Consider the following 27,297-nt stretch of genomic DNA (forward strand, 5'->3'; position numbering starts at 1 on the left):
TTATCCCTTTCCCGGGATAGCGGTCCTTGCCATCAGCATCACCCATTTTAGTCTCAGGCTCTGTTCTCATCAAAGTTAAAAAGAAATTTCACAGAGGCCTCCCACGGCAGCCTCCCTAGCCTGGCTGTCGTTGTTGACATTTAGTGCAATCAATCTTATTTCCATCACTGAAGTGAGGAACTGGGTAATCTTCTGTGCACATAGTTACCAAAATAAGCATTTATAAATGAATATACAAAGGACTTATTTAAAAGCAACACAAAGAGGACTTGAGAGGGTACTGGACTTTATGACCCCAGTACACAGTTAAAACAGATGGACAAAGGGTGGTGTGAAACATGAAAGATATAAAGAGTTGTAAGGATGAAGTCTGAACAAGTTTTTTTTTGGCATGGAAATTATCATGAAAGTGAGACCCAAAAGATTTCTTTTTTGGATAAAAACCTGTCCTGTATATATTTTAAGGCAGAGTGTGATTCAGTATCTGCCTTAGTCCATCCTGCAGAGGACAGATGTTTCCCTCCCTCATGCTTCTATGTGTCACTTGCCTTCACCATCTCTCTCATGCGAAAGTGGCTCTGTGGAACAGATCCAGCTGAAAGCCACACATTTTTTCATGTTTTACTCATCAACCAGCTCAGTTCCCAGACCTCTCTCCTCCACAGATATTGGTGGCACAAGGTGGTGCAGATGAGGAAGGAGCTAAACCACAAATAAATAATGAAGGGACAGAAAGGGGGAAAGATTGATCTACAGTAACAGATGAAATATTAACTGGGAATTGCAAAAGAGATCATTTCCCACTTGGAAAAAAAAAAACAATAAAATAATCCAGCTGTGGATTATTGTGAGCTAGAGATCTCAAAGGGAAAAATATACCCAAACAATAAAATTATGACATTTCAATGTAACTTGCCGGCCTTTATAGGAATTTGTTACACAGCTTGCAAATGGACATATAGCTCCAAAAAAGAGCAGAATAAAAACAAGTAGAGACTCACATATTTCAACATTCTTAGTTCCCAGCTGTTTAAAGGCTGAACAGGATAACTCCACCTGGATTTATAATACCATAGTACGACCAAAAAACCTACAAGAGTAACAAGAAAGTAGGTTTTAAGGGAATTTCTTACCAATCTTACCAATTGTCTGGTTAGACTAGTCCTGGTGGGAATACGCTGCGTGAAGATTTCATGAAGCATTCTTCAGCACTGTTGTAAGTCCCCTGTAAAGCTTCAAGCTCCCCTGTGGTCAGCTGCTGAAATATCAATCCAAGCTCTAAAATGGGCATCTCTTAACTATAGCACAAAAGGAGGAACACATCAGCAAAACCGAAGGAGATTATTGCCATTCTTAGGGGAATCAGTAGGCTTTGGAACGTTGAAAGGAACAGGTTAATGCTAACTGCATACTTAAACATAAAATATTATATTCAACATATAACAATTTCAGATCAACAGTCCTATATTTAAAAGAGATGTGGTTCACAGGTATCTCCTGTTCTGGTGTAGTAGATGAACTCTCCTTTTCCTTAGCTTTTTTTTTCGTTGCTTGGTTGGTTGAGTTTTGTTTTTAAATTGCCAAACTAGAAAGTTAAACTATAACAACATGGCTCATGTTAAAATATTTCAGGACCCAGTCTGCTAAAGGGCTGGACTAAAAGCCTAATGAAAAGCACAGTGTCTTCCAGAACCCTACCTGTCTACCTGTCTGCATACATCCCTAGTGACACGTTGGGGGCATGAATAAGTTCTCATATTAAAAAAAAATTAAATCATAAAGCTGCTGGAAGTTAGAGATGGAAAAATCCGATTAGATCATCTAAGGCACCGCCCCGCTGCTGCACAAAGCTCTTAGGTGGGTTCTCTGGCACCCTCCAGACTCTACATCTTTAGTTCAAGTCTGAAATGGTTTATATTGCAATGAAGGTCTTGCTGAAATAAAATAAAGTGGCTGAGTTTGGATGGGACCAGGAAGACCTCAAGCACAAGCAATTCATTTGCATCCAAAGAAGGTAATACCCCATACTTTTGTGACCCTTTACAGCTTTCTTGCTCCCAGCCCCGGGAAAGACATTTCACAGCAGTGAGCTCAGACCAATTCTTAAGAGATATTATTGTCATCGTTTCTCGTCGCCTCTTCCACTACAAGAAAACCATGGCATTTTTTCCATCTGCAAGCCAGGCCCTTTGACAAGCTGTAATAATCCCCAGCACCACTGGGTGGTACTAGCTGCCCGCGGTGGGAAGCCGAGCGGAGTCGGAGGCCGGTCGCCTTTCGTAGACCGTACAAACCACACGGGTTTTCTGGTATCCATAATTTACTACAGCCGCAGCTGTGTGTTTAAAGGGCTGTATGTTTAAAGAGCTGGAGCACCTCTCCTATGACAACAGGCTGAGAAAGCTGGGGTTGTTCAGGCTGGAGCAGAGAAGGCTCCGGGGAGTCCTGGTAGTAGCCTTCCAGTAGCTAAAAGTAGCCTGCAAGAAATCTGGCGAGGGGCTTTTACAAGCACATGGAGTGACAGGGCAAGGGGAATGGCTTTAAACTGAAAGAGGGAAGATTTAAATTAGATAGTAAGAAAAAAATCTTCCCTGTGAGGATGGTGAGGCACTGGCACAGGTTGCCCAGAGAAGCTGTGGCTGCCCCATCCCTGGCAGTGTTCAAGGCCAGGCTGGACAGGGCTTGGCGCAATCTGCTCTAGTGGAAGGTGTCCCTGTCCATGGCAGAGGGTTGGAACTGGATGAGCTTTAAGGTCCCTTCCAACCCAAATCATTCTACGATTCTATGATAATCTGCAGATGCCCAATTGCCATCTGTGTAAGCTCTAGTTCCTCTTGAGAGGGCAGAGCATGGCAATGTAAAGGTACTGCTGCTTCCATGCACGTTTGGTGGTCCCAGCACAGCTGAGACATTCTTCTTCCAAGTTAAAAAAGAGAATTTTTCTAGAGACAACTATAATCTGGAATCCCATGTACAAAGATGTTCTCATATGGTAGTCCCAGTGAAATACACAGAAATGTAGACACATATGCTTTCATTCACATTTTTGCAACCTCAGTATCTTAAAATACATAATTGGCACTGTTCTAAAATCTTCCTAGTCACATACAAAATCCCAAAGAAACTTCTTTAGAAAGTATGTACCTCTCTCACCAAGCCGAATAGCAATACCTTCAGTTATTTTATCCACGGCTGAGTCTGGACACACAGCTCACTACCACTTGTAAGCAGATGGTGTCAGTGTCACATTCACAAGCAGAAATACTGAGTAAGCTATGCTTGGACCCAGTAGGGTCAATAGGGCTTCACAGGTATCTTTCAGCTAGCAGAAATTTTACTACTAGTGATAGATGAGCTGGAAAGACACAAGTTTATCTCGAACGCAGCTGGAGCTTGGGACCAGCAGTTACCAAAGGCATCTTTCTACTTGTAAACTGAATAAAAAAATGTTCTAGAATGATTGGAGAAAGCTAAGCATACAAGTAATGTAACTCCTTTCAAGCCCTCTAACAGAGAGCAATGAGTCTTACTACAGCTTGTAATGATGTGTCGTTGGTTCTTACCAAAGTGACCTTAAAAATTTAACAGGCTGAGGACATTTGTCTCAAAATCACATGTAATTCTCTCACACTGCTGGAGCAATAAGCCATTTCTATGAGCTTGACCACACTGTGGCTTAAGTGAGGGGTGTTTTTTTTCTGAAAGAAGCAACACACTTGGGAAAAAAAAACACAACAGAGCAAAAGAAAAACAAAACCATGAACTATATAAGAAGTGGTTTGTTTAGCAACAGGGAGATACTGGATTAGCAGCCAGTGAACTGTTGTAATGATCTGTCACAGCAGCTCTGTGACCTTGCTATCTTGATCCATTAACTACACCAAAGTTTCAGCATCTTCTCTAGCACAGGTCAGTTAGCTGATGCTTAAAGCACCAACTGCTCATGCTGTGCATGCTTAAGCTTCAGGGCTGATACTGAGCATTACAGCTGAAGATAACCCATGTGTGCTTTTGTTCTACTGCAGAATGCATTTGTTTGTCCACTGCTGAGTCACTGCTGTGCTGTTTCTGGTAAACTAAGCCAGAAGCAGCACAGAAACCCTGCGACCATCTCACTGATCTCGGCTTCCCCTTCATGTCTGGACGTTGACACTGTGAGCTGCATTTAAGGGAAGCTGGCTATCTGAAAGCCAAGTTGTCTCCTACAGTCCCTGCCTGCAATTTAAGCTTGGTCCAAAGACTTTTCTCAGTTGCTCCCCCCGAAGTGCCCAGGGTCATCAGCAGGACTTTTTGAGCTGCTATTAGAGCGGGAGTTGGTGGAGTTCCAGTACATGTACTTAAAACACATTTATGTGATTTGGCTTCTGTGTGATTCCCTTCCTACACATGCACTCTCTGCAAAAAGGGCTGTAATTAATGCTACTCAGTGCACTGTGGATATCTTTCTTTAATTAGCATTGTTAAATTACACGTCAAAAAGCAATTCTTCTTCTCTTTTCATGCGCATGAAGGATCCCACAGACAGCAGAACCAGTATCTTCCTGAGAAGCAAACTTTTATGACATCAGACAGGAATTGTACATTCCTTAACACACCACAGACGGTCTCTGCAGACCCTGTGTGTGACTGGAGACAGAAGCAAGAGTCTGAAGAGCATTAAATTGCAGTTCCTCTTAGAGCAAGGTCTCATAAGCTGTTGAGTTCTTTCAGCCTTGGTGCGGGATCACTACTGTCTTGAGCAAGGATTACTTTTTGCCCTATTTCTTTCCTCACTGAAGTTATTTTAAAATAATAAGTTTGGACAATGTACAGAGGAGTCACTGTACAGTGTCCAATTAACATAACAGCAGGAGACCCAGCCTTCAAAATGATGAGTAGGAAATAACTTTGGGGCACATTTTAAGATTCCATGATCTTAAAACACGATCTCACTAATGCATCCCACTCCCCACTACATCAACATTATCGGTTTGCTTGGTACCCAAATAAAATAACTTTCCTGCAAGCAGTTAACTACTGAAGCTGGATTTTTTTATTACCTTTGTTTACATCAAAATGATCTTCTCTAACAGCTATACATCTTTCCCTGGTTTGAAAGTACTGGTTCTGCTCCAGCACATCGAGTCATTTTATTCTGTAACACAATCGTGTAGTACAAGGAAATGAGAGGGGGGCTTCTCCATCTGGCAGATGATCCTCAGAAGTGGAAAAGAAGATGTGCAGGCTTATGCTATTAAACTTTTTGAGTTCAAATGGGATCCAGCTGTTTGGGATCCACAACATTCTTGCAATTTAAATGCTCACAGTATGTATATTTTCAATCCCTTTATTTTTGTTTTCTTTAATTGTTGGGGCCTGAGATCATAAACGCCTCAGTCTTTCAAACGTGAAGTGCAGCTCTTGGTAATTTGTTCTAATCAACTGCAGTAAGAAATGCCTGCTCCATAACCTTCAATGCTTTTTCTCTCCCCTGACAACAGAATAGACTTCTTGAAAAAAAATAAACATCTGGTTTGAATTGAACATCAAATTGCAGTTACTTAAGTGCCAACTATTAAATTACCTCAAATGTTTTATGTTTGAACATGATTTTTCAAGACAGCTAGATTTTTTAACTGTAGCACAAATGCACATGTAAAAATACTTTAGAAGCTTAATTCCCTTGAACACACTTTTTTTTTTTACCATGTGTAGCTTGGTCACTGTTTTTGCTCTCCATTTACAGAACTTGTTATTCACAAACATTTTTATACAACCAAATATGCCTCATCAGATGGCTAACAGGAAGGAAAGCTCTATTTACAACTTAATTCTCAAGTCGACAACGTACAGAGGGACTGTCAAGACTATCCAAAACCCCTTATACCAAGCCAGAAAATCACATACACTAAGATTATAGTCTGCATTTCTGATCAGAAAGTTAAACACTAAAATTTGCATCTAAGACCTGCCTCCTCTGAAAACCCAAGCCGCTTCCTTTCTCTAGCACTATATCTGGGGGTGAGTCTTACAGTCTGATTTTCATGACAGCATTTCAGATTTACAGCTTTACATAAGTGTTGATCCACCACATTTTTGCAACAGATATTTCTTTTTTGGTCTCTCTTTTTAAGTTTTTCAGTATGTTTCCAGCCCCCTCAGTTACAGGGAATTTTTTAAGATGGAAACCAGTATAATTTGAACTAGTGAAAGCAAATGGGAATGAACACCAAATCCACTGTTTTGCAAATGCTTGCAATTTCTGTGTGACTGGAATTGACAGTGTTGCTGAGGCTTCTTTATGGTGCTCCAGGCTCCAGGGAGGACAAAGTAAAGAGTGAGTATTTTATTCATTGTGAGGGGGTTCTAAAGGGGCATGGGGGAAGTGTAAATGAAAACCATTTTTTGTATTCTCTTCAGTATTTCTGCAAACCCCTCCTCCAGAGCAAAGAAGCGTAACTGCAAGTGCAGACCAGTGCTATCACTGTTTACTTCTTCTTTCCAGACACTGATCAAAGTGAAACTACAGGGGGAATTGATGCCAAAAAAATTAAATTGAAAGCACAGATGACTGCAGCTGGGTAAATTGCTGGCAATTACTCTGGTGACTTCTAAATTGGATGTGACTGAGTGTCAGTCATTATCTGTGCACTTGTGTTTTCACCAAAGGTGATTGTAATTGTTGTGATGATAAGATTGCTCCAAGGAGGAAGTAGTAATTACAAAGGTGGGACCACCTGATCAGACATTTCCATGTTAGTTAGGTGGCTATTTAAAATACTGACCTTGTGTTTAGCTATAATATCTGAATAACAAAACGAAGGTCAATCCTCAAATTCACTGACAAAAAAGATGAAAGATGATCACAACAAAAATCTACTGAATTGTTTCAGGTGTTGTATGGACAAAACAGTGACTGTTTATGGACAGCAGATAGACAGGAAGAATGATTTAATTTATGACACGTTGTTTGCTGAAAGTGATCTGGACAAGTTTAAAAGTCACAAAGCTAAAATCCATCAAAGACTATGAAGAGGGCATTTTCATTCTGTGGAAAAAAAACAAGCTAACAAACAGCAAACAACTCACCAACCCCACTATTGCTAGACATTCGGAGTGCCTAGACAATGGATGTATCTGATCTTCACTTAATGAACTTCAGCTGCACATATACTCACTCCAGTGCATGTGATTAGGGGAGAAAAACCGTATGCCTCAACTAGCAGTTCTTCTTGTAGCTTGGGAGAAAATAACTTCAGTTACTACTTAAGTAATTCAAATGGATATAGCTAAATGTCTCAGAATCACGTAAGGTGAAGAGGTGAGATTGGAGTAGATCTCTGAGGTCATCTGGTCCAACCCCAATGCTCAAGCGGGGCCATATACAGCCAGTTGACCCAGACCATGTCTAGACCATTTCTGACTGTGTCTAGATGGTTTTGAAGTCAGCTTTTCATTAATTTAACTTCTTTAGTTTGACAAAGTCAGTCAGATGTTACTTCTTAGCAAAACTTTGCTGATGAAAAACATGGTGAAAACTATTAGGTTTCTCTAAGTACTTTGAAAGAGGTGATGATGCTATTTAGGTGCTAGTGAAAAACTGGATCAGGAAGTAACACAAAAATTATTGTCACAGAAACAACATAATTAAGTGGGGAGATAAGTCCTGAAGGCAGTGTCCCTTCTCATCAGAGGGGCCATAATGCTTTCAGCCTGAGCTGACAGCTGAAGAAGGGAGCTGAAGGGAACTGATGTGATGACTAGTATGTGGGTACTGTGACATGCAGTCAATACTGTTTACACCTACACATCCTAACAAGTAGATACGTTCCCAAATACATATTCAACTACCAAAGACAGCTTAAAAGCAATATTAATTACTTTCCTTCCACTTTTTCCCCAGAATTCATCTGCCTGGTTAACGTTAACAGTGAAAACCCAGAAGAACCAACAATCTTAAAGTAGTTTTCAGCTGAGGTGTGTTACCATTTATTGAAAGCAGCTTCCTTTCAACATAACCCATGAGGGTAGGCAGGCCCTAAGGATCTCAGGCATGTTAAAATGTTTTCCTGTTGAAATAACTTGTAGAACTCTAGTCTAGTTGAGGTTATGAGTTAATTATGGAATAGCATTCAATATTTGAGCAGGATTGTTTCACGACTTTGCCACAGAGGAGTCTACATTCAGTCTTTAAACCAAGTATCATCTACTGAACTGGATATGCCTCAAGCAGCAGGGAGCTTGAAACCTAATAAAGGAACTTCTTTTCTATGTCCATGAAAGTGGTTGGAGACTGAAAATTACTAATTTCAGAATAAATATACTTCCAAATTTTATGAAGGAGACATATAAACTCATTCACCAAATCAAATAAGGATATTTGGACAAGGGAAAGAAAGAGATACGTCTGCTTTCATATTGGGAAAAGGGATCAAAATGAAACAGGGAGGAAAGGGTCAAAGAAAAAGTAGCTGCCATAGAAATGCTCCACAGTTTTTAGAAGAAACCATGCATAGTGGGAAAATTCCTGGAGGCATGGACATTACAGGCTGCTTTGGCAGCTCAGGCAGAGAGTAAGTACATCAAGGTTTTTTGTATCATTCATTTTTTTACATACATTATCAAATTAATGACTAGCTTGTTTATAATCCTACTATATCAACTCAGTAATTATGTGTGACAACATCAAAATTCTGAGGAGGTAAATTTTGCATCCCCAAGGATGAGCTTGTGTGGAAGCATGCTTGAAATGAGACTTTTCAAGGGGCTTAAACAAGTTGATTTATAAGCCTCACATTTTCTGTGGACGAAGAAGAGAGAAGCTGTGTTCAGGAAACAGGTCAAAGTTACCATGAGAAAATCTGTCAGCAGAGATGCTGGGTATCTTCAAAATATAATTAATCTGTTTTTTTTTTCTGCAATACAACATAAAAGGGTAATGAACACTCAGCCAGAAGGAACACTGTGAGAGCTCTAACAGATGTGTGGGAACAATATCAGTAGCAGGGAGTTAAAAGTAGAAGGAAAACACAGAAAAATGGGTGAATATAAGAAACGAAGAGAGAGGATCAAAGAATAAATAAATAAATAAAGATACAAAGACAAAATTCTTAAGGATTACATTTTAAGAAATGCATGTTTGTGTCCCCTTCTCTCCCTCATTCAAAAAATACAGCTATTTTGGGCATCCGTTATAGCCGTCTCTTTCAGTCAGCTTCTCTGGCCCTATAGAGTCTACAGGGGTTTTTGTCTCTGACTGATCTCTGGCTCTGAAAAAGATGGGAAGTTCAAGGAGGACAGGTAGATGCAGAAAGTCTGCATAGTGCCTTCAGCGAGTATCCCAACTGTTTAAATGGATGCATAAATAACTGTGTGCCTTGAACTCTTCCCACAACTGAGCCCTCCAGGTTCTCCAAGGATACATGCCATCACCATTTGAACTCTTAGTCTAGCAAACTCCTTGTCCAGAGGCCAAATCATGCCCCAAGAGCTTTTCTACCAGGCTGGGCAGGTCAGCCATGGTGGGGAACTGCTTCATACTCCTGAACACCCTGCATGGGGCCTCCAAGTGAGAGCAGAGGAAGAAGATCCCGTTCACTCTGGAAAAGCACCTACAGGACTCAGTTACCTTCCTGTTTTGTGGCTAAGTGAGCTTAATACTATGTACCTGCCCACATATCACCATCTCTCTTGTAAGAGCATCTGCATGCAAAGTCCACCTACATTTGCTAAAAATTATACAGCAGCATCCAGCCAACACCGCAGGTTGACCTGATGGGATCTCACACATACAACTCATTCAGCAGTGCAAGTTTCCCATGACTTTCAGAAGCTTTTAAAGAAATTACTTTTATTTCCAAGAAATGTGGTATTTGCTATTACTTCTGATTTAACAGCATCAACCCACAGCTGTAAGCCTCATGCCAGGTGCCTGGCAGAGTGAGCGTGATGTACTGCAATACATGCAGGGAGAAATGGAGCGGCAGCAATGCTGTTTGGCAAAAGTGGATCTTGGCTGTGGTGCCTCCCTTCCAGCTTCCCCAGAACCAGGAAAAGTCTGTGATCCTATTTCGGCTGCTTTTAGACCTGCTTACATCTAAACGATAAGACTCTGCTGATAGAGGTAGCAGCCTACACCCTACAGCAGACTACAGATGGGCCACTTTTTTTTCCAAGGATACTTCTGTCACCAGTGATCTCTGACTATTCAGCGTGCAGATGGGAAGGGGGTTTGTGGGCAGGAGAGTGTTGAAACATTCATATTCCGTTCTTCTGAAAAAACCTGAAGCCCAGAGCTCTATCTCTTGGCCGTTAGAAAGGGGTGAAAGAGTGGAACAGTCCAGCAGGCCAAAAGAACACTAAGACCACTTCTGGCCTTGAATTTTTATAACCCGGTCAAAGGTTCTGCACACTGCAACCTTTTTTCCTCATCAATCCCTTGTTTGGCCATTATGCATGTCATCACTGCAGTTTTGTCCTCAGGCAAAATCTCCCTCTCTGTTTTTTTCCCATCCCTGCCTACTGGCTACACAACTAGTCTTGAAGCTGCAGTTTGTCTTCTGGGCTTCTTGCCCACACATGGCTCTGGTGGAAACTTCTATGTCCTCATGCCTTCCCACTTTCCTTGCAGCTGCTCCCCTCTGGAAGGCTGAGGAAGGATGTTCTTTGTGTCCCATCCAGTTAGGAGAAGACTGCAGGGGTTGAGTGCTTGCACACAGGGAAGGACTCTAAGCTCAGAGCACAAGGAACTGCTATGGAAGGAAAGCAGCAGCAGCAGCAAGGAGCGAGGCACACTGGAGGCAGGCTGCAACAGTTAGAGAATCACCTGTGGTATTGAACAATCAGTTTGAGCAAACCAAACCAAACTACCCCCTGGTGCACTGAAGGTCTAAAATTGATTCTCCTTAGGTAGTTCCTTGGCATATAGACCTACTGCATAATCCTAATCATGACAACAGTTAAACATTTGCATTTATCCTCCCTTCCCAGATGACAGCTTTATCTGTTCACTTTTCAGAGTGGGATGCCCTTGGATGATAGATCTATCATTTGCTTAGTACAGCTGACTATTCCTATTACTCATGCATTGCCGTTCAAAGATGCAAATAAAAAATCCAATGATCTTGCAGCAAGGAGCAGCAATATATACTACCTACATACTACCTATTACACGTATACTATGCTATTACCCAGCCTGCGCTGCATGGACAGATGGAAGGGAGCATTCACCACCAACCAGGACCGTTATTTTAACACCATTCTGGTTTGCGCTAGCTTAACCTCACTAGGAAACTACAGTTTGTTTTCTCCACCCCAGCTTTGCTCAGCACACCAACAAACAAGGGAGCCACAAATTTACACAAGCACAGGGAACCCTAGAATCCACACAGTTTTGAAAACATATGTGGAAAAAATACTCAAACCCAGCGTGCGTTAACATGCAACAGGAACACTGATACCAAAACTGCAGTCCACTGGGGATATTTTCTTCCTAAGAAAGAAAAGCTTTTCTCACATAATGTTTTCTAGTCCTTTGTTTTTCTTCATCTCCTCCTGTTTTATTGCAGCTTAGGACAGCCGTTGTCAGGAGAATCTAGACAGACTTCAAAGGGTGCCAAACTACAGAGACCTCAGGTTTTTCACAGTTAGTTGTTCTTTTCTCTGCTGGATTCTTCTAACGAAAATGAGATTGAATTAATATGTTTTTACTGTATCTGTTCCTCTGCTCTGCTGTTTCCCATGGCCTAGCAGAGGGATTGCCAAGTGTTTTCTCATTTTGTTTAATCTGATACAAAAGGTCACCTCAAGTATCCTTTTGGTATTTGCTCAAGAGCTGAGTATAATAGGTGGCAGCCCCAAAAAGAATGCATGTTGCTAAACTTCAGAAATGTTTGGGTCTTCAGATACAAACAGATGTTTCCTTTTGGTAGCTTCATTTTCCGAGTGATATTCCAAGAAGTATAATGGATGTAGCCAAATCACAGATGACCATTTTCCAGAAATTAATTGGTTTCACACACTATGTCACAAATGATAATATGGTTTCTTAAAAGAGATCAATAATTTACTTGTTTAATCAGATTCTTGTTTAAATAGACCTCCAATTGTTAATATCTACGGCTAATTTCTGCAGCAGAAGCAGGAAAACAGAAAGATTGGCTCACGCTCAGGTCTGATGCAGATCCACTGAAATTAGCAAAAACTCGGCTGCCTTGGGATCCATTGCGCTACACCAGTTTGGAACAACGCATTTACACTGATAAACAGTTCTAGGAATAACAATTTAATATGGAGAACTAGTAAACAACTTTGGCTTTATGCTGTAATCCTGTGGTCTAAGTTTGTTAATGATATATAACAAACATAGTTTTAGAATCATAGAATGGTTTGTGTTGGAAGGGACCTTAAAGCTCATCCAGTTCCAGCCCCCTGCCATGGGCAGGGACACCTTCCACTAGACCAGGCTGCTCAAGCACCATCCAACCTGGTCTTGAACACTGCCAGGAATAGGGCATCTACAATTTATTTGTGCCACCTCTTCCAATGTCTCACCACCCTCACAGTAAAGAAATTCTTCCTTATAGCTACATGCTTACTCCAAACCAAACATTTTTGCAAAGTGATAATTAACTTTATGTAATTTTAAATGGATGGCTAACAAAGTCTTCCTGGATATGCTGAGAGGGCTTCTGTCCCCTCAGGAAAATATAAGCCGTTCTGACCTTTCCAGATGCAAAGTATTTACTTCTTGGAAGTTTATATTTATGGGTCAGGCATAATGACTTTACATGGAAAATATGAGTCAGAAAAACACTTACTTTTTTAGAAGACTAAACTGAGAATTTGAGGACACAAAAAGGGCAGAGGAATTATGAAACAAAGATTGTTTAAAATGTTTCAGCATTAGAATTAAGCAGCTAAAACACTGATTCTAACTCCTGTCTTCAAAACACTCAGAGGCCATAATATCAGTTTCAGCGCAATGACCCAGTTTCCATATTCCTGGTGTTAAAAAAACTAATAGGGCGAAGAAAGATGGAGCATGGATGTGGCCTTCTATACAGCAGGAAACAAGCAAAACAAGAAGCAAACCAAAACCCTCAGAAGGATTTTGAAAAATACAGGCTAATCCCAGCAGTGCACAGAGGGACGGTATAGGAGAGAGGGACCACTCTGCAGGGCAGTTTCTTGGGGATCAGAAAGACAAGGTTGCCTAAAACAAGTGCCTTTGAGAAGAATTATGCCAGATTTGGAATTCCTCTGTATAAAGTATGAATTACTCTTTGTTTGAATATTCGGATTAATGACTAAAAATTTGGTTTCTGACTGTTCTTGTTAGATTCTAACTGCTTTAGTCCAAAGGGTACTAAACAACAGGCAGCTACGCAAACTCTTTGATGCGAAAATATACACAGGTGATAAAAGCTCTACCGCTGGCCCATATGTCAGGATTTTACCTCCTTCTGTAAAGAAACTAAGGAAACTAGTTTCAAGCAAACCGCAAAGATCATGAACACAGAACAGGAGAAGTCTGACAGCTCGTCCCCTCTCAGGAGAGAGGCAGCAGTCTTTCTGAAGAATCAAACTAAATTATAGATCACTGGGGCTGTCTGCCTGGATTATCGTAAATTGAATGGTAAAGCTTTAGGCAAGAAACACATTTTCCAAATCCATAATCCTTCTTCTCTTGCACTTCATTGATACTATATAACTAATGCACACTACATGTACTAGCTGCTCTAGAAACGCAATCTGAGTCACTACAGTGACCAGGTAACAACACAATCTAAGAGGTACAAAACTTGACACTTAATCACAGATCACAAAGAGAAACAAAAGGCAGATAACCATGGTAAGAGAATAAACAGGGATGATAACGCATAAATTTGGACAGCTATCCCTGTAATCCCACAATGCTGAACTTGAACGCCTCTCAAAGTCTGTATTTTGCGTGTTTTCTAAGGCATCATATTTTCTAAGCACTTGCAGCTTCTTAGACACTTTGGATGCTCAACATTATTAAACACATATTGCAGTCACTTTTGCTGTATTAAACTAAAATCCTCTACCCAGATGGAAAAGGAAAACAGAAGTCAAAGAACACTTTACAAAAACACCACAAAAAACACCAACACATTAACTGGCAAATCCTAAAGGTATAAAATCAATTCTAGCAATGTTTTGCACATGTCCAAATTTTGTGGAGTTCCCAATCTGAACAGCCAAATGATTATTCTAGTGCATACACATTTGGGTCCTGCTGCTACTTTCACTACTGATAGACTTTGGTGGCTACAGTATATTTGCAAAGCTCTAATCCATCATTATTTACTACAGCAGAAAAGAGAAGAGAAAAGAGAAAAGAGAAAAGAGAAAAGAAAAGAGAAAAGAAAAAAAAAGAAAAAAAAGAATAGAAAAGAAAAGAAAAGAAAGAAAAGAGAAAAGAAAAGAAAAAAGAAAAGAAAAGAAAAGAAAAGAAAAGAAAAGAAAAGAAAAAAGAAAAGAAAAGAAAAGAAAAGAAAAGAAAAGAAAAGAAAAGAAAAGAAAAGAACAACCAAAACCAACTAACCTGTTCTAGTTGTTAGAGTTTGGCTGTGTTTGGAAGGCTGGGAAAACTGTGGTTTCTCTTGTTTCATAAACAATTGCATAGCTCAAGGTCTAGGAGCTTGTAGATTAAGATGATTTTTCTACAGCAGTATAAATAAAGAGGCTAAAAGTAAAAAGCTGTAAGTGAGAATGGCAGCAGTTCTCCAGGTACAGTTGTGCTAATTGGAATGGTAGGTGAGTTTAGCAATCAGACTGAAGTTAAGGAATGCCTCAGGTGCACTTGCAAGTGCAAATAGAAACAACAAATGAATCCAAAATCTAAGTAGGTCAGTATCACGACAAGCTAACAGTTTGCAATTCAGTAGTATTTTTTGCCTGGGACATATTCTAAATCAGATAAACGAGATACTATTTTAACAGAATAAAGTGTGCCCAGTCGCATATTACAGACACCTCAAAGAGCTGTTAACACCTTCAGCAAACTGCCAGTTACTTCAGTCTGTGCTGACTTCAGTTTTACAGAGGAAAAGTAAGGTAGTTTTGTCTCCAAAAACATCAGGTTTTTGATGCTGCCTTTAGGGTGACACCTATTTATAACTCTCCAGTTGAAAAATCAGCTTAGATGAATACACGTTATAGAATGAATAAAGTTCTTAGCCATTCCAGTGAAAAAGATGATGACCCTGAATCTCTTTTCCATTTGAGCCACATAGATGGAAGTGAGGGATGTCTTCAGTTCCCACTGGACTTCTTCAGTCTCAGTTTCTTAGGGATACATCCTGGCAGGAAAACCAGAAGTCTCTGCACTTTCCTTTTTGCCAGCAGAATAGTATCAGTGGGATCCCAGTGAATCATTCCAATCACAAATTGTTCCGGAATAAAATAACTTTTGTTTAAACAGGATTTATTTAACATTCATGTACTCCTTCCTTCTCTTTCTAAGAACAGAATATTTTAAACAGCTGTTATCTCTTATTTCAAACCTGATAAACCAAACCCTAACAAACTCCCCTCATACAGAATTTAAAAAATGAGATAAGAATCAGAAAAACTGAAGGTATTGACAAAATATTTTAAATAGTAAGTAGATCTTTTTAAGAAACAAGAGGAAGCGGAGAAGTCTGGTTTTGGGGAAAATGAGTTAATTGGGTCCTTATGGTAATGTCATCAACAATGAAACAGTTGGTGTTTGGTTTGGCATCTTTAAGTTTCAGAGTTAACAACTTACTACAATGATCACAAAGGATTTAGTGTTCATCTTTATAATTACTGAGCCCCCCCCCCCCCCCCCCCCCCCCACTGAGGAGGGGCCTCAGGGCCTCAGTAATTATTAGATGACAGACATTTCCATGCCATTTAACACTCTGGCTCATGTCTCCAAGCTGATCAGATCTGAGAACTAAACAGTTTGTGTTTTTTTTTTTAAAGATGAACACTGAATCTTAGAGCACAGTTCTGCAATACAATTAATTCCATTGACACAGATCTATTATCAATGGGTAATTACATTAAGAGTCTTGAAATCTTTTCACTCTCACAGAGTTAAAACAGAAGAAGGATCAAGCTGTTGCTGCATGCTAAAACATCTGCTGTATGTACTCAACAACACTACAAATTGTCTCATAAGTCTAACATATGAGCCCTGTCTTGCAGCATATTTGTTCAAGACTTGGATCACAACATAGTAATGACAAATAAACCATGTCATCCTTCAGTTATAAACAAAACAAATAATTACTGTTGTTTTTTTTTCTGAAAGCATGCTTTTCCTCAGTGTGTTCCCCTAGAGTAAGATTATTTCTGACCTTCCATCTGATAGGTATCACTACTGAGTATTCGCTCTTATTTACAGTAGCCAGATAGGGGCTGCTACAGTGCTAAGTAATATCAGTATTTAAACTGTATTTTAACTTCAACATTTAAATATGAAGCAAGATAGGAGGAAAATTAATATCAATGGTACAATGATAGATATGGCAATGGTACAATGACAGATGAAGTTAAAGGTTGTACTAAAACATGGATATATTAAAAGAGATTTTTCTCACCGTCAGGGTGAACTACAGTGGTGTAACAGTGAATCCATTTCTTTAAAAGTGACAGCTCAGACATCATTTCAGTGGACTTTTCTGGATCCAGACAGGGTACATGCATATCCCCATGTAACATGATTTGTTAACATAATGCCAATCTTTGCTCCTACTGGCAAGGAATTAAATTAAAGAGTCATATAATTAGTTACAACCTGCCTATCTTCATGTTCCAAGGAAAGAGAATTCCTTTACTGACTTAAAATTGGCATTCAGGTTTATTTTCAAGACAACATCCCTGAACTATTTGTCACTTATGAGATAAATCAGTCTCTCAATAAGAAAATTTGTCTCATTATCTTTCTGTGTATGATTTTTACCTATTACATGTATCCAGGCTTTCTTCAAATACTGAAATGACTTCTAAATATTTACTACAACTGAACAAACATACACTAGATGAATGATAATGAAATAAACTGCACAAGTGAGAAGTTAAGTGAGGGAAACCCTGGCTACCAGGTTTTTTGCCAAGGACTCCACAAAAACCTTTTCCTTGAAATTCAGGTCTCATAATCAAGTCCTTTCTGTCAGCTCACACGGCAAAATAAAATGCACTAGACCAGACCAGACTGATGCACAAGGTGCTGTATTACAGTAATACATTTGCCATCGCTAGAAGGTACAGCTGTGGCCCTGCGTGAATGTTCTGTTGGTCATTCATTCTGACAAAATGGTAAGAAAAACCTCCTCACTTCACATCCTCTGAGCACTTGCTACATTACAAAGTGGTACGTGTATGTTGACAGACAGATTGCTCCAATGTTTGTTCAGATTCTCTTTTGGTACACCCTCCACATAGGTGGATCTCCAAAGCCCAGTAAAGTATTTTGAAATCTTGAATATACAAAAAAAAATGAAATTATTTTGAAAAAACAAAAAGGAAAAAAAAGGAAGGAATGTGATTTGAGAATATGTTTGTCTGAACATTAAATTCTTTGGTAAAGTAAGGAATAGGATTACACTTATCTATCTGAAGTCAAGAGACACCATGCAATGTGTTGGATGCTCTACCTGGCAGCAACTTCAAAGGAGCTTTGCAATGAAAAAAAACAGGTAATAGTTTAGTAAGAATTAAGAGTTTTAACTGTACCCTAATTTTCTTTGTGGCACTTTACAGCTTTTAAGATACATGTATGTGGGGACCTCCCCATCCCTGGACAAACAGCTTATTTCCACAACATAAAACTATTATGCATAGTTTACTGAACTCAAAATAAATGTACCTTCAAAAATCCAACAACAACTAAAATCTACATCACACTGTAAGTCACAAAATCATAGACTCATAGAATGGCTATGGTTGCAAGGGACCTTAAAAATCACCTAGTTCCAGCCCCCCTGCCATGGGCAGGGACACCTTCCACTAGACCAGGTTACTCAAAGCCCCGTCCAGCCTGGCCTCAAACACTTCCAGGGATGGGGCAGCCGCAGCTTCTCTCGGCAGAGATAATAGTCATAAATTATCCTTAAAGTGTCAGATTCTTCGTTGTTAGTAAACTTCTGTATTACATTTTTAGGCCGTTTTCTTCCAGCCATTTATTAACACTATATTATTCATTTTAATTCTTAGGGCCTTGTTAGAAAAAAACAAATTAGACACAGATTTATTTAAAAAGAACATATCGAGGAGCATCCATATAAATAAATTCATATATAACGGTTTAAAATATTTTTTAAAAGATAATTGACCTTTTCTATGGGAATTTAATTTCTACGGGAATTAAAGCATGCTCTTGAGAAAACTCAACATTTTATGGAGAAAAACACAACAGCAGTATTTGGACAGACTGCCAAAACTATGCTGTATTTAGCATGGAGCAAAAAGAACAAGCCCAGCATACACATGGTTTCCTTACATTTATTTCCCATTTCCACTTAACAAATATCAGATTATAGATCAATATTTATATAGCAACTTGCCTCAAAGGAGCTGCACAGATGAAATATCGAGTGCATCAGTGTGTACACATAATCTGTCTGATCTGATTCTAAAACTCATTTTTTAAACCAAAGCTCCACTTTGTGGACCTCACGCAACACATGCACGCTCTTGGTGGCCAGAGAAACATGAATGAGTGGGAGCAGCCAGGTTTCTGTAAATGAAGTAGTATTTCTCTTGCTCACTGAAGGAGGTTTCTGCAAATACATATACTGTCATGGAAACAAGTGAGTTTTTGTGGACTCATCCACTACAATCTAAATCTTAAGTTTATAGTCAAATAGATACCCTGATGAAACAGTGGTAGACTCTTTTTTTCCTCCCAATTCCTCATTTTTCAAATCTCTCCCAGGAAAGAGAGAAAGGAAAAGGCACGAGAGCCATATGTAATTTACCAGGTCCCTTCTTGTGAGGGTAATAACATGATGGCTGTATTTTAAAACGTGTTTGCAGTGCATTGTGAAGACTAAAGATATCACTGCATAAAGAAACCAGTATTTTCATAAATCCACAGGCTCTGATAGTCAAGCGGTGCTTTTCAACAAGGGTTTTTCATGCACATGTACACCTTTACTGGCACCATTATAGCACTGTTCTCTTCAGATTATTTCTCTTTAGCCTTATACTGTAACATCAATATTTCTAGGACCTTACAGGTAAGTTTTAAGCATTTTCACTTTTGCAGATCATTAACAATTTTCTGGTAAAGGTACGTCCTCTACTTAGGTTTTTTGTCTAATGTGAATTGTCTAGATTTTCTTCGGCTACAGGCAAACTGGGTGTCAAGACTACTTGAGCCTGTTAAAGCAGCTTCCAACCTTTGGCTGTTTTTCCCTGCCTCTGCACTGCACCCCCACATTCTGCCATTTGCAATACTTCTGCGAGTTGAGCAGAATCAAAGAAATGGAGCTGGCTGAAAAACAGGGGAGAGGGGAAGGTTATTTTCTAGGAGGATCAATTCTGCAGTTCACCCTCCAGCCACACAAGCAACCATGCCAGCTGCTGCAGTGAAGGGTCAGGGATTGCAGGAGAGAGCAGGAGGTGCGCAGAGGCTGCCAAACCAAGCAGCACTGCCACCAGGGAAGTCCCTGTACCTTCTGCAGACCCCCTAGCAATAGTCCACTTAATTTGATAGGGCAGTATTTTTGATATCTGTGACAGATAACATGCTTGGTGTTTACTTTGCAGAACAGCACTCAACTCTTCCCCAACCTGCATGGATTCCAGGAAACGACAGGGCAGTAAAACTCTATTTCTGCTAGAAGGACAAATATTTTGAGCACAAATTGATGGCAGATTTAGCCATTTGGAAAGGCCTGTTTTTACAGTCATTCTTTAGAAAGGAGCTTGCTTCAAAGATGACACAAACATATATAAATACTTTATTACTGGTAAAAATAGAGCCATGTAGTATTTACATCATTCAGCCACTGAATGTCACATTTCTTTCCTCAACCACCTGCTAGTACAGCTCCCCCCCCCAAGAAAAAAGCTGCAAGTAACACCTGCACACAAAGCCTAAATAGATTAACAGAACTTGTGACTTTTAGGAAGGCACCAACATCACTCTGTTAACCATGTTAGCATCTACTTCTCATAGGTTGGAACAAAGAGCCATTTCTATTTTATTCTAGCAATTCTCCAGATGTTTGCATAAATGCAAAAAGAAGCAGGGAATTCTTAATTAGAACAATACATATATGCTCAACAGGACATGCTGAAATAATTAGCCTGCTAACACTGAAAAGCCCTAAGTGTAACTTCCAGCGAGCATAAAATATTGATACTACCCCCAAAAAATCATTATTTATTTTGCTTATGAAGGACTGTTAGTTCACTGACATAACAGCACCTTATTAGTCTATCTTGCAACAGTGGTCTACCTGCTTCAGAACAGACCATTTTAAGTATTTTACTGTTTGCACTATCCAAACATGTTACAACCAAAATAGGAAATGGAATGTATGGTGAAAAGACCTGAGAGAATGAATGATGAGGCACTCTCCACAGTCCTTTGAAACAGCAGTGCTAGTAATACGAAAAAGTTACAGACAGGCTATAACTGAAGAGTAATGTGTTATGAGATATAATCTAAGACACACATTTTTTTCAGCAAATGGATTTATTGACATAATTGATTATAACCATGTACAGCATCTACGCATCTCCCATTGGAAGAATATCCAGTGATAGAGCTAATGTTAGTGTGATACACAGCTTTACTCAATAACCCCCACTGCATTTTTAACAGCAAACAGTGGTGTATTCCACAGTCAGTCATAAATGGCCAGAAAGCACCCATGTGTCCAGAACAGAAATTTAACAAAAAATAAAACCTGATCCTAGATTCATTCAGTTTTAATTCTTCAACATTACGAGAGTTACGAATTTTAATCTATACACTGACAAAGGAGTTTGGCCTCTGATATTCATGAAAACTACCCCCTGTCAAAATTAAATCCCTATGGACTTTTTGCTACTGACTTAAGTATCAATACTTTTTTTTTTCCTCCATTTAATACAAAAAGATTAAGGCAAACAATCTCTACACTCTCTTCTTTCCTCCCATTTGAATTTAAAGACTGAGCAAAACTCTGGCAGAAACGCCAAGTCTTGTCTCTCCATTCAGTCACTAAACTCCAATTGAAGGTACCAGTTGCTATGGTGTTTTTTGTAAACACTTGTTCATCTGAAAAAGAGGGGGGGGGGGGGGGGGGAGGAAATAAAGAACAAAAACTCTAAAACAAAACACAAAAAACCTCCCAGACCAACCGAATTTCTTACTTGCAATTATGGTAATAAACAACTTGTAGTCACGAACACCCCGAGTCAGCAATGAATGCATGATACTGAGACAAGCATCTCCATAACCCGCTAACTTCTTTCAAGCCATTCAGTTCCACAAGAGTTCATCTGAGGTTGCACATTAAATTCAAAGGAGCAGAAGTACTATCACTGCTCTCAACAATTTACCAAATTCCATCCATTTAAAGTGTAGCCCCAGTTAGGACCTCTTTAATTAGCTCGTTTCTAGACCACATTGAAAGAATTATTAATGTAAACTAAACCACCATATTTTGTAGTATCAGAACCACATTCTGTAAGTAAATATTTAGGGAAGTAGAAGTCCCAAGAAAGTAAAGAGCAACTGACCATAAAATGATTAGCATTGCTCTAAAAACAAAAGCAAAATTCAAATTAAAAACAAACCCAACTCAAGCATCATATACTACTGCATAAGGGTTTAACTTTAGCATTGCTCACTCAGCTACACAAAACACAGAACCTAGATTAATATACAAAACGTGTTATTTCACAGTGTGGTACATAAAGCTTCTAACTTTAGTAGGCTAAGGCTAGGAGAGAATTGCCTGTTAGGATAAAGACTGTTTCACATTCCTGAAATATTCTCACCTATTATTGTTTCTGAAGGAAGGCAATAATATTATTTATCCATCAATAGCTCACCTCTGCATCCACCCATTTACAAATGAAGATGGATTATATGAGAGTCAGTGATGTACTTACTGACCATCATGGACCCAGACAACTACAGCACACATTACTGTGCACAAGTACCAAGTAGTATTTATTCAAAACAAATTCAAAACCAGCCCATTTGTAAACATATTATAAAACTCTTGTTAGTTTTTCCTAGTGGTGTCAGCAATATATTCCTGTAAAACTAACCAGTTGCATTATTCTCGTTTACAAAAAGGTATGAAAACACACTCGCGCACATTAAATGGCCTCACATTCATTTGGAGTTTAAAACAGCACAGCCTTCGAACAGTCCAGAGTAAATCGTACATTTCCAGCCCTCCAGATAACTCACTGGTCACACACAGTAACATTCAAAGATGACCCCCCAGTCCAATTTTTGATTGAGAAGGGCCGGTGCCTTTGACAGGTCTGTTCAAAGCATCCTCACACAGGACCAGGCTGCTCCCCCCAACCTGCTGCAACAGCAGCCTGGGAAAATCCACCTGTAGAAAAGCACACTTAAACTTATGGCTCCGAGACCACATAAGCAGGAATCACCTGCTGTCTGCAGTCGCTCCCGCTGTTCTTCTCTCCTCATGACAAAGAATGGCTACCGTGAATCGAGGCTTTTGGCCTGGTTACTGTCGGTTTCTGAGAAAACGGCGCCATCCCCGCAGAGGTGACCCAGCAAGCCTGCCTCACCACAGCAGCAGCCCCAGCCTGCAGTGAGGGCGGCAGAACGCACCCACTGCGCTACAGCTGTCTACCTCGAGGCTGCGACCCAGCGGGTCCCAGGCCATACCCTCACCGCCCAAGAGCCACCTCGCCTCGCCTCGCCTGCTCCTGGTGCGCCTGGCCGCCCGTCGCCGCCCGGGGCCCGCCGGGAGCGGTAGTTGGGTGCGCTCAGTCGGCGAACCGCTGCAGCAGGTGGTCGTCGCCGTGGCGTCCGCCGCCGCCGCCGCTGCTGTCCATGAAGCGCTCGCAGGGGAACTCGATGAGGTCGGCCTCGCTGAGGGCGCAGGCGGCGCCGCGGGGCGACCGGTGCGACTGGAAGCCCGAGAAGTCGTTGGAGACGCCGGTGCCCATGGAGCGGAGGGGCCGGCGGGTGGAGTAGAGGTGCCGCACGTGGACGGGGGCCGCCTTCCGCCGCCGCCGCCCCAGCACCTTCTTTCTCAGCAGGCGGGAGGCCCAGGCGGCGAGCGCCGCGAAGAGCAGCAGCGCGTTCACCGCCAGCAGCACCAAGGTGAGGAGCTGCTGGTCGGGGCCGCGGGACCCGCCCGCCGCTGCCGCCGCCCCGCTCTCGGGAAGGGTGACCAGCCCGGCGCAGTGGTCCCGCGGCGCCACCGGGCACACGCGGCCGCCGAGGATGCCCTCGACGCAGACGAGGTAGGGGGTGTCCGGGCGGAGCTCCCGAAGAGTGGCGGCCGGTTCCCCGCGCTCCGGCAGGTAGACGAAGCGCTGGAACTTGACGGCGGCGCCGAAGCGATCGAACAGAAGGCGGAACCGCGCCGGCCCCAGCAGGCGGGGGCTGCGGTGCGGCCGCACGGCCCAGCGCACCGTCACCGAGGTGGAGCCCACCGTCTCCACCGACAGGTTGCAGAGGAACAGCTTGTTGAAGTCGCACGGGTCGGACACCAGCGGTGGGACCCCAGCAGCCGGAGCCGAGCGGGCTTTTCCTGCCCGTCGGGGCCACGCCGCGCTGGGCGGTGCCAGCCCGGACGCCGAGGGGCGGGCGGGCAGCGGCGGCGTGGGGCTGGCGGCCTCCTCCGCGGCCCTCGGCGGCGGCGCCGGGCCCTCGGGCGCCCCCAGCAGGCGAGCGGTGGAGGCGGACGGCGGCGGCCCCGGCAGCCCGCGGGGCAGTCCCTCGCTGCTGCTGTTGCTGCCGAGCCCTTCGACAGACGGCGGCGGGGACGCGGCGGAGGGAGCCGCACCGTCGTGGCAGGAGCCGCCGTCCTGCGGCGGTGGGAGCTGGGCGTCCTGCAGGTAGTCGAGGTACTTGCCAGCCAGGGCGGGCGGCCGGCGGCACTGCACGAAGACCGTCAGCAGGCGGCCCTGGGAGTGCCAGGCCCCCAGCCAGTGCTTGAGGCCGCGGAGGCGGCAGTCGCAGCTCCAGGCGTTCCCCTCCAGCTCCAGGCGGTAGAGAGCCGGGTTGGAGGCAAAGAGCTCCCCGGGGACGGTGGTCAGCGCGTTGTCTCGCAGGCTGAGCTCCCGCAGCCGGTCGAGGTGGCCGAAGGTGGCAGGATGTAGGGAGGTCAACGCGTTGCGGCTCAGATCCAGCGCCTCCAGGCTGCTCAGCGGCTCCAGCAGGGCAGCAGGCAGGTGGCTCAGCAGGTTTCCCTCCAGGCGCAGCTCCTTCAGTGAGCCCAGGCCAGTGAAGGCATCGGGGGCCAGGTGAGCCAGCCGGTTGCCACTGAGCGAGAGTTTCGCCAAGCCGGGCAGGTGCTGGAAGAGCCCCCCTGTGAGCTGCTGCAGGCTGTTGCTGGCCAGCAGCAGGGTGTGGAGGGAGCGCAACGGCCCGAAAATGTCTGGGTGGCGAAGGGAGCTCTGCTGGTTCCCCGAGAGGTCAAGGAAGCGCAGCTTAGCCAGGCCAGTGAAGGCACCGCGGCTCAGCCAGCGGATGCGGTTGGACTCCAGGTGCAGGTAGAGTAAGTTCGGCAGCCCTGAGAAAGTGGAGTCGCCCAGCGAGCCCAGCTCATTGCCATCGAGCCGCAGCTTGACAAGGCTGCTGAGGCCGGAGAAGGAGGCAGCGCTGAGGCGGCCGATCTCATTTGCGTTCACGTAGAGGATGCGCAGCTTAGCCAGGGTGCTGAGGGTGCCAGGGGCCAGCGCCGGCAGCAGGTTGTTGCCCAGGTAGAGTTCCTCCAGCCGATCCAGGCGCTCAAAGGCCTTGGGATGCAGCGACCGGATCCGGTTGTACTGTAGGTCCAGGCGCTGGAGCCCTGCCAGGCGGTGGAAGTCGAAGGCAGAGATGTTGGCGATGAAGTTGCCCCCGAGGCTGTAGGTGAGGACATCCTGGGGCTCGGCAGCCTTGGGCACGGAGCGCAGGCCCCGGTTGGTGCAGAGGAGGTGCTGGTGCTGCTGGCAGTCGCATGGCTCGGGGCAGATGGACTCGGCCGCGGGCAGCAGCAGGAAGAAGAGGGGGACGGAGCCCCAGAGCACCCGCGGCAGCAGCATCAGGCGGACCCAGCGCGGCGCCCCCATCCCAGGACGAGCCGTGGGCTGCTTTCCCCGCTGGCTTTGTGTTGCTCCGGCATCCCCTCCGCCTCCTCCGCGGCTGCTAATCGGCCCTTCCTCTGCTCCGCGCCGGGCTGAGTTCCGTGCCGGGCAGGCAGGCGCGGTGGCGGCAGGTCGCGCTGCCCGGCACCATGGACTCGCAGGGGGCACGGAGCGGTGAGAGCACTGCAGCTGCCGCCGACCGGGCTCGGCTGCCCCGTGCGGGCTGCGGTCGGCGATCGCGGGGCCGGTGGTACCGCGGGGGGCGGGCCGCGGAGCGAGCGGCTGCCCGCTGCTCCGCCGGCTCTCCCAGGGGCGGAGGGGGCGGGCGGAGCGGTGGAGGGAGCGGGCGGAGCGGGGAGCAGGAGAAAGACGAGCTCCGAAACTTGCCGGGAAAACTCAGCGGAAATTCGTACTTCCCACACTGTGCCCTGGGGGACCGGAGGATCGGATGGAGCGGGGGAGAGGGAGGACGGCTCGGCGGGGGGGCGGGAGGGAGGAAGCCAGCGGCCGGTCCTGGCTCGATTTAGCCCCGGCAGCGAGCAGGGGCGCAAAGTGGGAAAGTAGGAATTGGAACCGGCTGTGACTGCCTCCCAGCCACATGGGCTGCAGATAGAGCTGCGCATCGGGAGGGGGAAGGGAGCACGACCAAAGTAGTTGTGCGTGTCCCGTCCCCCCCAGTCCCGTGTCCGTCCCCCCACCCCCCCATTTTGCTTGTGTTTAGAAACCTGTCAAAAGCAATAGCTACGGTTTACCATGGATGAAGGACTTGGTTTGTTTTTAATCAAAGGGCAATCAGAGGACTAAGACACCTCTAGTACATCAAAGACTGAACTTTCATTCTTTCTCCGCACCATCCTGCCCAGTAGGTTACTTACAAAGCTGCCAGTGAAGATGCAGTTGGACATAGCTCCAGCTCCACGATGCTCTTTAGAAATAAATCCCATTTTAAAGGTTTATTTTTTTCTCTCAACAACATACACATTCAGAATGAAAGGAAGATGTTGGGAAGCATACTGTAAACAAAGTAGACCTCATACCCATCCATTCAATGACTTGCCTTTCCTGTTGGCATTTTTCCTTTTCCTAAGATGTCACCAAGGGGGTAAATAACTGTCTAAGGGCAGGGGGAAATGCCTAGATAGGAAGTGTATAATAAAGGCTGCCACTGATGGTGAGAGAAAGAAGGTAATGCCCAAAATGTCATGTTGCAAGTGTAATAAATACATTGGAAAGTGTGATATCACATGAAGTTGAATCCAACTGCACACACTTTGCACGCACTGGCTGGACAAAAGCAGTGTACAAGCCATGCTTCTTTCTCTCACCAGAAGACAGAATTTAGATAGTTTTCATGGATGTTTTGTTTTTAGTGGCAGTGCCAACGTGAGGAGGTAACATGGCATGGTACTTTGTGCTGCGTCCCTGTTGTCTGCTTCCATGGAGAGCTGTTAATTTGATCCAACCCCGATTTGGTCCTTTTTTTTTAGCAGTTGGGAGAATATGAAGTGTGCTCCGAGTCTGCTCTGGAGCATGAAGCACAGTGTTGTGCATGGAAGTGATTTGCCTGGAAAGCACACTGGCAGTCTGAAGAAATCTTGAAGAGAAGGGATAAAGCTTGGCTCAGTCAAAGGAAGATAACTGTGAGCCTCTTAATTCCTAGCTCTTGTAGTTAGCTGAGGCGAGGCCTTATGAAGAATGATCTTTCATAGTGCAAATTGCATTGTGCTTATGTGGGAAATCATATTTGCACCATCATAGGGAAGTCATATGCACTATCTTGTCATTAAACAAGCAAGCATCCTTGCGGATTAACTTGATTTCAAATTGTGTCCTAAATTGTTGCTGCTTTGTTTTCTGAGGGTGGAGAGAAGTTTGTCTGTTTATTGAGTGAAGTGGAAGGTTTGTGTTTTGATTATTTTTAACTGCTTTATTTCAAGCAGTACACACTTGATTAGTAAAGTATTCTTTTTCCTGAAACAAATCTGAGTAAGTTTCACAGGAGGAACTTTTTACTAACCATTGTTCTTCTTTCCCCAGGTT

At 43.4% G+C, this 27,297-nt stretch overlaps 1 protein-coding gene across 1 annotated transcript; it reads right to left on the reverse strand.

The window, feature by feature from the left end:
* Positions 1-22,871: 22,871 nt before the first annotated feature.
* Positions 22,872-26,567, reverse strand: TRIL (TLR4 interactor with leucine rich repeats). Its single transcript, XM_061465101.1, has 2 exons — positions 26,353-26,567; positions 22,872-25,639 (listed from the first exon to the last, which is right to left on the reverse strand). Exons 1-2 carry the CDS (start codon positions 26,565-26,567, stop codon positions 22,945-22,947), a joined length of 2,910 nt encoding a protein of 969 aa, XP_061321085.1. The 3' UTR covers positions 22,872-22,944.
* Positions 26,568-27,297: the final 730 nt, after the last annotated feature.

Source organism: Pezoporus flaviventris, unplaced genomic scaffold (genome assembly GCF_033815535.1).
Source record: "Pezoporus flaviventris isolate CSIRO_AGI_PZ_B2104156 unplaced genomic scaffold, CSIRO_AGI_Pfla_v1 ptg000037l, whole genome shotgun sequence".
Taxonomy (NCBI): Eukaryota; Metazoa; Chordata; class Aves; order Psittaciformes; family Psittacidae; genus Pezoporus; species Pezoporus flaviventris.

Bases quoted from the DNA above. Each gene is read 5' to 3' on its own strand.
- TRIL (XM_061465101.1), bottom strand. From the start codon at position 26,567: ATGGCTTGTACACTGCTTTTGTCCAGCCAGTGCGTGCAAAGTGTGTGC. The intron at 25,640-26,352 runs GTGACATCTTAG...TTTCCCGGCAAG, and splicing joins GACAGTTATTTACCCCCTTG to TTTCGGAGCTCGTCTTTCTC.